Source organism: Amblyomma mixtum, chromosome 10 (genome assembly GCF_055824585.1).
Source record: "Amblyomma mixtum isolate Tamu chromosome 10, ASM5582458v1, whole genome shotgun sequence".
Classification (NCBI taxonomy): Eukaryota; Metazoa; Arthropoda; class Arachnida; order Ixodida; family Ixodidae; genus Amblyomma; species Amblyomma mixtum.
Genome location: NC_143021.1, coordinates 60,718,196 through 60,734,438, shown reverse-complemented (window position 1 = coordinate 60,734,438; position 16,243 = coordinate 60,718,196). Strand labels below are relative to the sequence as shown.

The 16,243-nt window shown below is 53.5% G+C and overlaps 1 protein-coding gene across 1 annotated transcript; it reads left to right on the top strand.

Moving 5' to 3' along the window:
- Positions 1 to 11,959: 11,959 nt before the first annotated feature.
- On the top strand, positions 11,960 to 13,645 carry LOC149325912 (uncharacterized). The gene has a single exon (XM_089564409.1). It carries the CDS (start codon positions 11,960 to 11,962, stop codon positions 13,643 to 13,645), a length of 1,686 nt encoding a protein of 561 aa, XP_089420535.1.
- Positions 13,646 to 16,243: the final 2,598 nt, after the last annotated feature.

Sequence of the window (16,243 nt, the reverse complement as noted above, 5' to 3'; positions counted from 1 at the left end):
TGTACGTGTCCGGCATGCATGTATCGGTGTTGCTACCGAGCATTATGAAGGGCATTATTGTCCGCAGCAAGTTCTCGTAGTCTAGAAAAGTTGGAGGGTCATCCTTGTTGGAGTTGATACAGTAACCAGTCGCGCGTTTGGCGAACGAATAATAGTACGCTCGCAAGAACACGGTTGGTATCGAGGGGCGCATGAGACTCAGGTCCGTCAAGTACAGCCCCGTGTTGGAGACATCCGGCTCTAGGCCAAGTACGTGAGATGTGAAGTACGAGCGACATGTCTGCGACGTGACGGCTCTAAGTTTCGCGCCGATCTCAGAGTATGAGAAGCGTGGGTTTGGATGGTATGGGTACGTGTGGCAGGTAACGCCGATGAATAACAATGATACTACTGGTAACTGCAGCAGCAGTGCTGACATCGTACTACTACTAATACTACTTATTCCTACAACAATTATTGTGTCGAACTAATAACACTACTACTACTACTACTAATACTACATAAAGAAATGCTCCTAATAGCAGTACGTCCGCAACTTTATTTGCATCTACTAGCACCCACGGTGGTCAGCACGTCGTAGTCTTTCAGGAACGTCACGGCATCGTCGGGCAACTTGGTGAAGCTTTTTTCCGCAGTTGCCGCGGCTGCAGCAGTCTCTTTGGCCACTACGAAGCTGCACTCCCTATCAAAGTGCATGGACGCTTGTCTGTGCGCCATGAAGGCGCTGGCAATCTCGTCGGCCGGGTTAGCGGCTCCGGGACGCACCTGCGACAGGGGAACCGTGTACGGACACATGACGCATTTGAGCATGATTCCGTGATCCCTGTTCAGCGTGGCCACGTCGACCACCAAACCACAGTCGTTGTGTAGCAGTTCGCCGTATGCGGCGTCCAGAACGAGCGCCAGCGCCGCTTTTCCGACCGCAATTTTTATCGCTCCACCCATATCAGTTCAAAACTTGGTGACAAACAGTAATGATCTTACGCAGTGGGTTCACATACGGAGAAACTACTAATACTACTACAACAACAACTACGTTTTCAGCAGAAACACCGGCAACCCTAGCGGCAGCAACAACGAAGATGGTTTCCGTGGAACAAACTGACGTCGGTGGAGATACCCAGGCACCTACAATTCCAAACAGCTTGGTGTTGCCGCCGCCGCCACCGCCGCCATCATCATCAATACCCACAGCATCTACTTCGTCTAGAAGTCGGCGTACCTACAGCAGTGACGAAGACGACGATAATGATGAAGATGACGGAACTCCACTGATGACTTCGAGGTATTCGTCTCAACAACAACAACGGACACCCGTTGCCTTTTCGTACACTGACATGGCCGACGCGATCATAAAATCGAGGCTGGAAGATCGAAGGCGGCAGGAAGAGAACAAGACGCTGCGAAAGAACCGAAGCCTCTTCGGAAGGCTGCGCGCCTTTATGATTTTCTTACTGTGTGCACTCGCTGACAACAGCAACACTTTCAGCGTGCTGCTGTTTCATGCCACGTACGTTACGATAGTCTCTCACTTTAGCAAAACGGTAGGCTATCCCACGTGTGATTGCAAGAGTAACTACACCGAATTTGGAAACCAATAAAGACCGTTACTGGTGGTCGTCGAGACTATGACTGATCTCACTATTTACGTGTACCTCACCAGAAACATAGACGTCTCTCGAACTTTAGGAGACGTCTTGTACTTGAGGCGAACATTCAAACACGAAAGGTCTATATTCTCGGATGGCAGCAGAACTCGAGTCTCATTCACTAATATTTCTCGTCCTCCGCCTACTGCCACACCGCAAGCGCTCTATACATACGGACACTCGCCTAAATCAGAATCGAAACGCGTAGTCGTGTTCTCGCGACAACAACAACAGCAGCAACAGCAGGTAAGACAGCCGCAACTCGCGAGACATGGAACTATGGCGTTTAGCAGTGCGCCATCTAGAAAAGACGACACGATATTAGACGAGGACGTAACTACCGCGAAAGGCGGCAGCATACCACACACAGACGATGTGGTTAGCAAGATGCGCAACTGTAACTTTAAGCCTGTGAAATGCACATACGACAGCGACTGCGCCAAGAGCTGCGGCGCTGAGACTTTCAAGTGCATACATCCTCAATGGGTGACGGTAAAGCACCTGAACGCCGGCGTGTGCGGCCGAGTGGCGGAGAAGAAGACGCCCATTCCGTACATACTGTGCAGCTCGATATTCGGCAATAATGTGGCCCACATCGTTGACGGTGTGGTGCACTGGACGTGGGTATCCAAATACCCCAGTCTCGTCAACAATTACGAACTTAACATTTCGTGTAGACAGGGTCTATTCATTCACGAACTGACGTCGACTCCGTACATACCTGGCTATCACGACCCTACCGCATGTATCTGCACGCAATGCCCGCCGGGCTTCGTAGAAACACGCACGGGATGTGCCAAGGACAGCTGCTATCCGGGCGTCCGCAAGTGGCGCGCGGACTCGATAAAGCGCGCGGTGTACGGCAAGACAGCCGAGAATGTTAACGTGGATTGGCTCAAGTACGAGCGCGACGCGTTTGGAGACGTCAACACAACGTGCCTGTGTCCGCGTGGATACGTTTCCTGTCCTGGTCCTGCATTCGAAACTGTCGAGTTGCAATACATATGTCCGATGGCAATGAAACACAACAAGCCCGTGTGTGTTCCCGACCCTTGCAATCGCGGGATCAATGAAGACAACGTCACATTCTACAATCACGCCCGACGAAGATGCATGCAGGGGAATAATCCGTACGCCGACTTGTCCAACGAGGTACATCCACCAATCAGACTGGAACACAATTTAGCAGTCGCCGTGAATAGGTACAACACTACTTTGAAATGGGCGGAACCGCACATTACCCACACTCAGAACATTAATTACCCGGAAAGCAAGATCTCCAACAAGACTAATGGTCCGTGGGTAATAGCGTTTACCGAGCCTGGATTGGGCCCGTCTCGCGGCTTCCTGACCAAGTTGCGCAGTTGTCTGGGATACGCAGCCGTGGTGCCTAAACGCTCGCCTCCCATATCCACGGAGGATTGGTGGGGCATCTGGGCTCCACACATGCAACCCGCGTTACGGAAAGTCATCGACGTCAATACCACTCCCGTTACAACAGCCAGCACGGGCGGTGGCGCGGATAAAAGCATGGCCATTGCTAGAATTGCGGCAGACGTCCAAAATGCCAAGGAAGCGAAAGCGATATCGCGCATTCAGTGCTTAATATAAGGACAGAACAACTCTACGCAAGGTACAACAACAACAACAACCATATCTTTATTCAATAAAGAATGTGTGTGCTACGTGTGAGTCTAGTGTCGTTCTTTATGATCATCTTTTCCTTCTTCTTCTTCTTCTTCTTCTTCTTGTTCTTGGTCTCGGACTCCTTGCTCGTCGTCGTCTTCATATTCTTCATCTTTTTCTACTGCTGTCGACGCCGCATCTACTTGTTGCTGCGTCGTCGGTGGTAACAGTGACGGGAACGCGGGTGCTATGATCTCATCCACGAATATCTTTATCTCGGGAACAGCGTTCCCCTTGCCGAACACGGTACAGTACCTCGAACAGCACGCCATTGCTCCGGCGGGTACGTTGTTCTTGCGTTCGTGATAGAAACGCTCGTCGGCCGCTTCGGCCTCCGCTCTTCTTCTCGCATCATCGGCTTTCTTCTTATTCTCATTCTGTTCTTCCTGCTGGCCATCGGCACGCTCATCACCTTCTACTTCTTTGACACCATAATCAGCATCATCGCCCAACCCGTCTCGGATGTCGTCAACTTCCATGGTTTCGTCGTTCAATGCGACGGCCACGTAGTCGCGCACGGCAGTAACTGCGTCGCAGAACTCTTCGTACCTGTTCCGACTCTGAGGAAGCCATAGTGCTCCGCAGGCGATGGTGCGTAGCATGAGGTCGTACTCTTTGTATTGACGCAACTCCTCTTCACTTTCTGGTTGAACGAAGAAATCGTCTCGCATGAACGCGGGGCAATAGGTCTTGGCTGCGTACACGAACACGCCGGCAGATGCGGTAGTTGTTTCCTCGTCGTAACTGCCGCTGTATTCATTGTCCCTATCCCATTGCTTCTTTTCGACGGCGTGTAGTTCGGCGCTTATGCACTGGGCCACTTGGTGCACGTACCACACAAACTGTTCCTTGGTGACTCTGCACTTGGAGTTTGGACGAAACACTCTGTCCCACAGTTCACTCGCGGTCCTCGGGAACAAATTTCGCGGAACGACAAACGGTACGGACACCGCGATTCCGCCGGGAATGTTTCTGAACAGTTGCAACGTCGGGTTGTCTGGGTGAGCAGGTGGGAACAGACGGAAAGATCCACGCACCTTAACTTTAGAATTTGAACATTTGACGAACAACGGGTCCACGAACACGTCCTTCGAACACAACAGTTCGCAAGCGACGGCGACGCAGCGATCCATCGCCATTTGATGCGCTCCTCCCCATCTCCACGGTCGGTCGGCTCGGTCGCGATGCGTTTCGTAAAGTGTGTGTGTCAGCACGGCGTTCTTGAAATGTAAGAACATGGGATGTATTTCCTTATGTTCGTCAAAGCTGCAAGTGATCGTATCTTTACTGCTGCACGGGAAGCGACCCCACTGCAGCGTCAAGTGCTCGCACGTGGGCTTGCTGTATTCCAGCACGGTGGTAACGATGCCGGACTCATACACGTGCAAGTCCATTCGTTCGTGTCCGAAAATCGCGTACGAGTGGGTGTCATCGCCACGCGACACGAGAACGCCGTCCCCGTCGGACATGTCAGACATGTTGCAGAGCAGAGTCGCGTATCTAGTCCACACGGCATCTCGGAACCAATGCCAGTCCCGAGTGTTGTCTTCGTCCACTGGCACGATGTTTTCCTCGCCCGCGTGATACTCCACGACAGAAGTGCGAAGCTGGCGAGACGACGCTACCGATACGGTGTCTGCTACGTCGAGCAACGCCCAGTTGGCCATGCGCATCATGAAATGCGATCGTTTGCTCTGGCATCGCAATACAGCGTACAATAGCTTGGACCATTTGAGCGTTAGAGCGCGGTCGCAAAATATGATGCGCGCGAACTCGTCGTCGCTGTTTGAACTGGTATCTCCCGTCGAGCGGCCGTATATATCCATCAGTTCTCGCAACATGTAAGCGTCCAGGGGGTCCGTGCCGATGAAAGTGGTCATGTACGTGTGGACATTGTTGTTCTTTGACGCCGCGAGGTCGTACAGCAGGGCCATCCTTCTTTGTGGAGCGGGCTTCAGTTTGCTCAATGCTCTACACAACAAGGGATCTGCCTTGGCTAGCCTGCCGCGGGAATCCATGTTTCCTTCGCACGCCAAGTCCCCGGACAGTACAGAGTCTGAGAAGAGTGCCGACAGCGTGATCATGCAGTCCGTGTAGCTGCATTCCCTGTTTCGTCTGCGCTCATCCAGTGCTGTGATTAACGCTTCTACTTCTTTTTCTTCATCGCTCTCGTCGTCTTCTTCTTGCGCTACTATTTCTTCTTGTTCTTCCGTACCGTTGTTGTAACTACCGAGTCGAAACGACGAACGGAACACTTGCAGAATGTCCTCAAGACGAGGCGGTGAGTTCGTGGTCATTTGTTTGAGCATTCCACTCTTGAAAGAATGATTCCTCAGTAACAGTTCTATAACGTAGTCTGCTATGGAGTCTTCCAGTCTCCGTTGAACATTCCCGACTTCGAGAGCAGCCATTCTGTCCTCTGGCGTGGGGCTGTATTTCTGAATGCGTTTCAGTAAGAATTGCGTTCCTTCGGAGAGGTCCTTATCAGGCTGTTGTTGCGCTTTGATGCAAAGTGTTGCCGCGGCGTGCAGCAGCGCCATACTCTTCACCAGGTTTCTGTTTTCATTGGCGAGTTGTGTCAGAACAAAGTCCACGTCGCGATTTGCAACTGCGACGCCGATCTTGGCAATAAGCTCGAGCGAGGCATTGTCACCAACCCACATATCCACGGCCGTGGTGGCAGCATCGTAAGCAGAGGTGAACAAACTAACGTTGTTGAGACCAAACGCCCTTCGGAACCGAGACACCCACGACTCGGAGTACCACAAATTTTCTCTCATGCTGGTCGTTTGAGCGAACGCGTATAGGTACGCGCAGGCAGTTGCGGACACATCATCCGGCAAAGTCTGACTTGCGGCAAAATAATGCAGCACAGTGTGGACGGAATCTCTAAAGACGATCTCGGACAATCGCTGCGGAAGCGGCACAGGAGTGTTGGACTCGATTGGTAGAAAGGAGCATATCACGTAATCCAGCGTGCACAGGCGGCGGGACTCGAGCGAGACGTATCCATGCTGCTGGTCTTCGAACTCTACGCTCAAGTCTATGGTGGTGTCGTCGTCGGCTTTCCCGCCGGTTTCGCGTTCCCCCAGTTTTCCCAGGTTTGAGAACAGCAACTTGCGGCCGATGGCAGTCAGACGTAGCACATCCTTGCATTGCTCGGGGTCGTAATCGCCACCCTGCATGCGATGCATGTAGGCTATCAATTGCTCGATGGGAGCAGTCGTGTACTGCTGAATGTGATGAACTATGCTGCAGATGTTGCAGTTCATCGTCGCTGTGTGAAGAGAATCTCAGAGGCGACGGAGACCTTATTCAGTATGATACACTCAATCACCGAGTCAGATTTATTACTATATACATTATTCTTTGGCGTATATCGTAACCGCGATGCGCATGGCAGCCAGGATGTGAGCGGTGAGAATGCCGGCGTATTTTATGTGCACGCTGCTCGCTAAGTTGACGTGTTTGCAACGCGCACGACGGCCTTCCCCCAGCCAAGAGTCGCAGAATATAGAAATCATTCCGCAGTCCAAACACACGTTAGCCGCCTTGTTCATGGTGTCGACGTGCATGCCCAGCTTGAGCAATGATTGAGTCGCGCCCGTGGCGTGTATGGCAGAACACTCCATTTCCCCCATGCGAGCGCTACCGTCGTTGGCGCGGCCTTCAGTGGGTTGTCGGGTGAAAATGTTGTACACATTTATTCGATCTCTAAAGTGAAACTTATCCTCCGGAACGTTCCGCTGCTGAAACATTGGCGTATAGTGCGCCTGAATGGCGTGCAACGTCCTCGAACCGACCGATGACAGCGCGGGAGGAAGCGTGAAGTGCTGCAGAGTGCCCGCAGGTCGCTTCAATTGGCCGACTGTCAAACGCGATAAGATCGTGACGGGATGCACTATTGCGTCGGGTACCAGACCGTCGATCTCACCGCGAGGCATTGCGCAGTCGGGAAGTATACGACACACGACTCCTTTCTGTCCGTGCGGCGTGGCGAACTTGTATCCCAAGGTAGGTATCGCGCACTTTGTCACTGCGATGGCGAGTCGTTGTTGGTGATTCAGAATCCAGTAGCAATGCTGAAAGGCGTATCCTATGACTCCTCGCTTCCCCGCGAACACGCTAACGTACGTGTCTGCGTCCGTCCGCACCACCACGATGGGCTGGTCTCGTTTGACTATGGCCGTGCCCGGAGGAACGCCCCACACGTCTTTCTCGTACGCCACCGAGCACTCGGCCGGTCGCTCCGCAAAAGTTAGGCAGCCGCACGAATTCGCCGGGACCACTAGACGTTTGACGTGCATGTACGCGGCGCGTCTCGCGAACGAAGACCTCAGCACGATGCCGTCCTCGACGCACGACCCGACTGCCATGGGTAACACGACCGCTTCCGTGGAATACGATGGGGCAGGATCCAGTAGCAGCGCCTTAGTCTCCCCGTTACGTATCCACATGCCTCCGCGAGACATGGCCTGCTTTACCATGCCGAAACCCAGCGTATTGCGCGCAGCGTCGTTGTGTCTCCCAAAGTACCCGGCGCTCGAATCCACGTCGTTGTCGCTAGGTCTGCTCGGGTGGCATAGCGTCCCGCCTCGCTTCGCGTTGTACAGTGTGCCTCCCGACACGGACATTAGCAGAGCGACTCGGGATTCGTAGTGTACCGCGACGTGTCTGAATTGCGTGCAGAATGACTCGAGTGCCCCTTGCGTTACTCTCGCGGTCATGCCGTCTATAGGTTCGTTGTTGAAGCAACACATGACCACGTCCACATCGTCATTGTCGTCGTCGGCGGCTGCATCGCGGGAAGCTGCGTTCCATCGGTCCCACCATCGCAGCGCGGCTCTGCGCACGATTTGGGTCGCGTGGGACACTAGTCTGAACGAAAATTCCGTCTCTGGCAAGAGATGTTTGGTCATTCCAATCTCGGATCCATCCGGCGTAGCGATGGGAGACACGTAGCCGTACTGCGAGGTCTGTACTTGGCGCATGTAGGATTGTTTGGTAGTCTTGTGAAAATTGACTATCACGCGATATTCGTTGATGAGACTAGCTACGGGACTTTCGGACGTAGCGGACAGCACGAAACGGGAGTAGTGCGGCGTCATGACGTTGGCGTTGGCATGCTCTACTCGGATGGTCGTGTCCAGCAGTCCTAGGTGATGGTACGGACTGCTGCTGTTATTGCTGCCGCGCTGAGGCGGTGGTAGAATGAAGCACTGCAGCGTGCGTATATTCTTTCTTAGCTGTTTCTGAACGTGATCCATGAATACGTGCGACGGTTGCTTTACCGTCTTGTACGCGTAAGGATTTGTGTTACTGACTCCTTTGTAGCCCGCGATGCAGCTATCCAATTGCATGCGAACCATCTTACACGCGGCTGCGAGACGAGGGCAGTAGTTAGCCACAAATTGTTCGTCGCGTTCGTCTAATACCGTGCATTCTCTGTGGGGCGAATATGCGGATACCACGGTAATTGGAACTGTGGCTCCGGATAGGTATCCTCTAACTATGTTCACGGGAACGTATTCGGTCGTTGCGTACGACTTGAACACGCAGCATATCGAGCGCTTGGCCCGATCGTCCAGCGGCCTTTTCCCGTCGTACGAACTGGCGCCCCAGAGCCGCGTGGTGGTTTCGTTGCCACTGCCAACATTGCCACTGTTATTGCTGTTATTGTCGCGACATCTCGGCAGATACTTTCGGTATCGGGTCGTGGTAAGCACGTTGTCTCTACTGATGCACGGCACGTCTGGAGATATGCTCTCAAACGCAGTAAAGAATTTCTCTTTGCCCTTCACCATTATGCGTCCCAGTATGCCCATACCCACGTCGTCTCGCACAAACGGCCCCAGGGGAAGGTAGTTGATGCCATGAAACACGTCGACGCAAGTGCCGTACTCGGGGTATTCTACGCGCACGTAAAAGAATCCCATGAAACTCCTAAAGGATCGCATGCATTCGTCTACCGACCACGGTATGTAGACCCAGAACTTGTACGTGCAGTGATCGTCGTTTAAATGTTTCAGCAAACACGAGTGTATCGTTTCAAATAGCCAGCACCTAGTGTCTAGCTCTATCACTAGCGGATAGTCTCGCGCCGGATCCACGTCGGGGTATGCAAACGCCAGCCCGTAGTACGAGCACAGGTCCTTTAGTATCGGTGTAGGCTGCGAAAGCAGCAGCCGTACGTACTCGGGTTCCATGTAGGTACGTGTGGTGTGCGTAACTCAGAAAGACAATACATACATACACACACAGGATGTGAATAGATACATCATTTATTACACCATCTCTCGAATGAAAAGGAACGGTAACTTCTTTGGTCCACAGTTGTTCTCCTTGTCTAAAGAGTTTGCAATAGAGTCCATCACAGAATTTACGCTACCACCCGTATGAGGCATAACGCATGCATTACTTGTCCGTTTGTTGCTGGTGTAGGTAGTAGAGGCTTCAACACGTCTCCTCTTGCAGTGAATCACTTCTTCCGCAGTTGCTCCGGCGAGTAAAGTATTCAACAGCTTCAATTGTGACCCGTCCAGCAACCTCTTGCCACCGTCTTCGGCTAGTGGTGCCGTTGCTTTCGTTGTTGGAACGCCGTCGGAGGAAGAAGCAGGTCCAACGCTTTCGATCGCAGCGGCGGCTGTCTGGTCTGCCAGACGACACGGTGGCGTTGCGTCTATGCCGTCGTCAATTTTGCCGGCGGCACTGTTGTTCGCGAGGTACCCATCCACGAAATAAGGCGTCGACTCCGATACTCGTTCCATTGCTTCCTTTAGCGATATTAGAGTGTCGTCCAAGGAGTTGGTTGTGCGGCGACCACACTCGATGCAATTATAGATGACGGAAGAAGTCGTTCCACGCGTCGATCGCCGCTTCATTGCCGGGTGCCACTGGTGGAGGCGAAATGTCCGCTAGCCGTCGACCGATGTACTCCACGTATCCGCGGCGGTACGTCCTCCACACAAAGTTCTTGACGCAGTCCGGGCAGCGCGGCCCGACCCGGTCTTTGTTCCAGAGCAGGCGAGCAGCAAACTTGAATCTGTTGTAACGCACGGGGCTGCCGACGAAATCCAGCGACGCCGCGAAAGCTGTCCTGCGCTCCTTCTTCACGTTGCAGTAGCGTTTGATCGAATGTAACGCCGACGCTCCAGACGAGGCACTGACGACGTACTTGCAGTCTGACGTCGGCACCACACTGACCCAATATTTGTAACCGTCGGGGGACTCTACTAGCGCCACCGCGTCTTCGACCGTAACCAACTGATTATTTCGGGAACAGTTGATGTACCACGTTCGTCGAACATTCGTGGCAGACAGGCCCAGCAGTTTCTCGATGTGCGCAGCACAGACCTCGATGCGAAACGCGAACGAGTTGATGATGTCTCCGAGCTTTTGTCGAGTGCGAGTCCAATTTGATCTTCTGTATGTCACGTCTAACTGATTGCTGCCGTTGATGCTGCCGCTGCCGCCGCCGTTGCTAGCGATGTGATCGAGTTTCCGCGGTGATTGATGGTGGCGACGAATCTGCTTCAGATGGGAAGCTAGATCGAATGTCGTCGCCGCTGCTGCACCGGCTGCAGGACCGTTGCCGCTGCTGTCGTAGCTGTGCGAGGAGACATGCTACCGCTTCCGAGCGACGCCAGGCATAGACTGAAGCTAGTTCTCACTCGGACGGCAGCCGCGGAGGCACTCGACGTCTCCAGTCATCAGTGTGGAACCCGAACATCTCCCGATAAAGTCCCCCGATAACGAACTCCTCCAGTATGAACTGGCCAGGCTTCCTATAACACTCCATAGATTCTGGGTTATACGATATCTTGACTTTACCCTCGCAGTAGGGCCTATCGTATTTAAGTAGCGGCATTCCCTTCTTCAAGTATCTCTTGCTCCGAGTCAACTCGGGTCGCCCGAACCAGTCCTTGTCAGTTTCGATATACCACTGGTACACTTTATCGTACTTTGGAGAGTCTGCAGTTACGAGTTCGTGGTCAGTGAGTGCAAGTGTTGCAGGCGCCAGTCTGCAGACGCCGGCCTCTTCGTCCCACCACGTGAGAGACGAGTGCGTGCCCGCCGACGGCGGATTTCGAGTAGTCTTGTAGTCTGGGTCTTGCTCGAGCATGCGGTCCATAGGGTGCTTATAATCTTTTACGCCCACATTTGTGCTATTAAAGTAACAGAACTCTCCCCACGTGTATTTACCCACCCTGGCGTTCTGTTCCTTAAGAAACGCTTCTTTCGTTACAGGTACCCCGTCCACTGCGGCCCGACAACTGACTGCGAGACAACCCTCTTTGGTGAACACGTACTTGCCGTACGAACATTTCTTACGACGTATCTCGACTCGATTGTTCTCGTCCGGCATAGTCTCGTCCCAGATACAAGGATACGGAACGGGCTTGTTGAGATCACCGCTCTGCTCCTTCCACGTTACAAATCCCCTGCTGGCGAACGCTGCCCCGACCGGCGACTGGGTCTTGAACTTCTCCCTCATCCGATACTCCGCGTATATCGCAGCATTAATAACATCTTCCTGCGTCGGCTGAAACTCGGGCGGCTTGTGTATCTCGACGTCGGCCGACGCCATTATTTTTTGTGACAGGCGGACGGACAGACGACGAGGTATGTCTGCAACTGTTCCCAAGACAACGACAACGGCAACAGCAACAACAACTCTTGCCGGCTCTATGAAGCGATTCCTAGTTCCTATGGAAGAAGTGCTGAGAATCAGAGAAGAACGCGCGGCAGCGGCTGCTGCTAAGCAGCAATCTTCTGCTACCTCTAAACAACAGTCGTCTTCGGCAATTGCGTCGAAGCGACGGGCTAAGACGACGTCGACGAAGCGTTGTTTAAAAGGTTCCAATAAAGAGACGACTGCGTCCAACAAGCGCAAACCACCGCGGAAAGTGAAATCGAAGGTAACAGCAAGACCGCAGCAAGGAGGAGCAGCAGAAGAGGATTATGAAGATGAAGAATATTATGAAGAAGAATACGAAGGCGATGAAGATTTAGAAGAAGAACGGAAAATTAATAATAGCAATAAGAAGGAGAAAGGGACAGTTAGACGGACCGTAACGCAGCAGCGGCGCAAGAAAGCTGCGAGTCACCACGACGACGAAATCGTCTACAAAGATGTCATAGCAGCGGCAAACATCCTTCCCAGCTACAGCGGCAGTGAACGCGAAGAGGGAGAAGACGAAGAAGATGACGTCGTTGTCATAGACAGCGGCGATGACGGGAAATCTTCTTCTTCTAGACCGATTACCGCCGCGCTCAGAAAGAAGAAAGAGAAAGCGGACCGCAGCGCTGCGGACGACATAATCGCGGAGATGGAGTACTTTACCGACGTGGGATATAGACCTCGCGGGGGTGTCTATTCGTACGTGTGTTGTCCTCAGCAGTTGAATCCCACGTATGAGAAACATTTCACCACTCACGACGGCGGAAAGACTTCTTCGTCCAGAAAGAAGAAGCGCCATGAAAGGAAAGATTACAGCGCGGTGGCGGCGCTTGCCTCGGTCGGAGACGCCACCGTGGGTGTTAAGCAAACGTCGGCAGTGTTTGCGGACGCAATGTTGGAGAAACTGCAACTGTTGTCGCTACACGAACCGTCTCTGCCATTTCCTCGAGCCAAGATTTGTGTAGTGTACGTGAACGTGTTCGAGGGCTGGGACTATAGCGAGTGCAGTCGTTTCAGTGAGTACGTCATGGACGGGTTTGACGACAAGACAACCACGGACGAGGAGCGAGAAGATGTACGCGAGGCTGCGCGCGAGGCGCTGTGCAAGCCGGTCAAGTCTGCTCCCGCACTGGCGAAGATCACTTACAGCAATGTGTTTGCCGCGCTGGCGAACATTGCCGGCATAGATGACCCTCGGATGTTCTTGGAAACGATCCCGGGCGTTCAGGAACTGTACGACGTGCCACTGCGCTACCGCTCTCTGTTTGAGCGCACGATAGAACCCGACGCCAAGTGCCTCACCCTGTGTTACAATTGGAAGAAAGAGGAGATCTCTCCTTGCGCGCTAGTGAACATGGCGTTGAACAAGTGCAGCGAACGCGCCTTCGGAACGCCCAGTCCCCCTCGCGCAGCCAACTACTCCGCCGACGGCGTGTCGTCCCCGATGTTTATGGACCCCATAGCGTTGCTGGGTCATGTAGAGTATATAAAGAAACACTTCATCGCTTCGGAACTCGTGAGAAGAAGGACCACCGCCGCTCCGACTATGACCAAGGTTCATCGCATTGCAATGATCCAGGCCAAAGAGCACGTCGAGCGCATAGCCACAAATACGGACGGTCTAGATTAAAGGTTTGGGAGGGTTTCAATAAAGAAAAGATACCTTTATTCATCTTCACTCTTGCGAGTCTTGTGAGTCTCTCTCTTTTTTTCACTCACCACGAACCGCGACCGCCTCTCGGTGGTTGCGACGCGGCGAGCGAAATGTCTGCGTCTGCCGAAAGTATTCTGCGTACCGCGCTGTCGTTGGGGTTCAGATGGCCAATGTTGACTAAAATTGCCATGAAGTATCTCGCTGCACGCGTGTTGACTGGAGTGTCGGGTAGCGAGCGTAAATGTTGCGTGGTCTGTCCGATTAGAGCGCTAGGAGTGGAGCTGGAGCGAATAATATCGTGAATGGCCAACTCGGTCTCGTTGGTGCTGCTCTTGGACACGCCGAACGCCGTCGAGGCGAGCGATCCTCCGCCTATGCGTTCGCTCTCGCGTATGCAAGCGCGCACGATCGCGGCGACAGAATCGGCCACGTTGGGAGCGAGCGTCGTTCCACCGGCGGTCGCGGCCGTCGTGTTCAGGCAGTTGGGGTCGGTCGAGCCGGGTTCGCAGGTGCGCGTGTACACCCCGTTCGACACGTATCTGGTCACTGTGTTGCCGGTGGCCATCTGCCGAGCGACCATGTTGATGGGACTGAGCGTCGAGTCCAAACCGATGACAACGCCGGCGGGAGGTTTGACGCGACTGCACGTCTCGAAGTCGTTGACGCCGATCGATCGGCCGCGAGTCGGGAGGACATACTTGGACGGCACTCCTCTGAACAGGGGATGAGTCTGTAAATATCCGGGCAAGTCCATAGTAGTGTCTGCGAAACACGAGTCTACCGCGGCAGACAGGCGGGATCCCGACGCGTCTACGTTACAGATTCCGTTCTCTATCATGCGCTGGTAGTACGCGCGGTCGGGAAGTGCGGTGCCTAGATCTCCCGCCTCCAGACGAGCGCGCTTATTTTGAGCGATGGTGCGCTTTTCGCGATCCGTGAGGCCGCGATTGATGAAACGCAGCTCGCCTGTTATGGGATTGTATATAACATTGTTGGGAGCAAATTCTGCGGGTATCTCGTGAGAGTTTACTAGTTGATACGAGACCAAAGGGGACACGCCGGTATTGAAAGTCGCTAAGTATGCAGAGTGCCGCTGATTGGGACTGGATCTCGCCGCGCGCAACGCCTTGTTAAGGTACTGCGTGAATTGCACGGGGTGTGCGGTGTCGGGCGAGAACCTTCGAACCGGCCCGCCTCCAGTCCCTTTCGGCGATTCCACGACGGGAGAGCAGTTTACGGGAATGTGCGTGTTCAGTACGGTCATGCGGAGCACGTCCGCGACCATTTGAACGTTGGAAGGGAACCTGTACTTGTGGTAGTTGTTGTCTATCGACGCCATTTTGCACAGTACTTAACAACTTCTTTCTTTTTTTCACAACCTTAATTTTTAGCGTCCTCATGTTTAGTGTCTGCGGCCGCTGCATTGAATAGGGCCATCGATACCTTCCTGACTAGAGCGTCGGACGCGGTTAGACGGCCGCTCGGAAAGAAGTGGTAGCTCGTCGGCGGCAGTTCGTCCTCTGACTGTGCATTATGACGACGGCTGCGTAATTTGAGCGTGTGCTTCGTGCGCAGATTGTAGTACCACGAATGCATGGGTGGCGCGTCGCAGTTCTGGAACGAGAATCTGGGCGTAGTTTCGTGCGTTATATCGAAATCATTGAGCATTGAACAAGTGTACAGAAAGTCTGTGGCCATGTTTTCCAACACGGTGAGCATTCTGTTTGCCATGGCGACGTATATTCCGCCGTCGTTTGAGACGTCCTGCTCGCGCCGCGGCTTGTCGCTGAGCCACTCGAACATTTCTGAGGCAGACGGAGCCTTGTCTGCGTACGAGGAGGCGTCTGCATACGTAGAATACACTATCGGAGCCACGCGCAATACCTCGCGCAACGCGTCGAGCGGATCCTTCCATTCGCAAAGCACCAGCATGCGCGGCACGACGTCTACGACCGCCAGCTCTTTGGCACTCGCTGCCGAAAGCATCTTGGAATTTTTGCCAGCGCTGACAAACAGTGCGTAGCGCATGCTCTCCGCGTGCTCTAGAGACAGTAACGTTTCGAGAATATTGAGCGACATGAACGAAATGGCGGAGTTGTCGAACATTACTTCGGCTACAGTGCGGCTCGTTTCGTTGGGCTCGTACACGATGACTTTGAGTCCCTCGCCGGGCACCCACGTCGCTTGCACGTCGTCGACGATTGGTGGCACGGTAGGCGAAGCGTGGGACAGCGTGGAGAAAGTTGAATTTGCTAGCAATTCTATGGTGTACTCGTCTCCTTCAATATTTCGCGCGAGCGCGGCAATGCTCGCAGCCAAACTGGGCAGCACAAACGTGTGCGCCGCGCCTCCGAGTGCGGGCACAGCCGTAGGTCTGTGCGCGTAATACAGATAGCGCTCCCCATTATTATTGTCTTCCGCGATCAGAAAGTGAGTCCTCATAAATTCTTGCACCGCTCGAGTTAGCCATTGCACAAACGCGAGATGAGCGCCTTCACATTCGCCGTCGAACTCCGGGAATAGCCACGTTCCGATCACCCCCGTCGCTCGTTCGAACCGTTCGAATCCAGCGAT

What these genes read in the sequence shown, in the direction of transcription:
- LOC149325912 (XM_089564409.1), top strand. Translation starts at nt 11,960, where the DNA reads ATGTCTGCAACTGTTCCCAAGACAACGACAACGGCAACAGCAACAACA.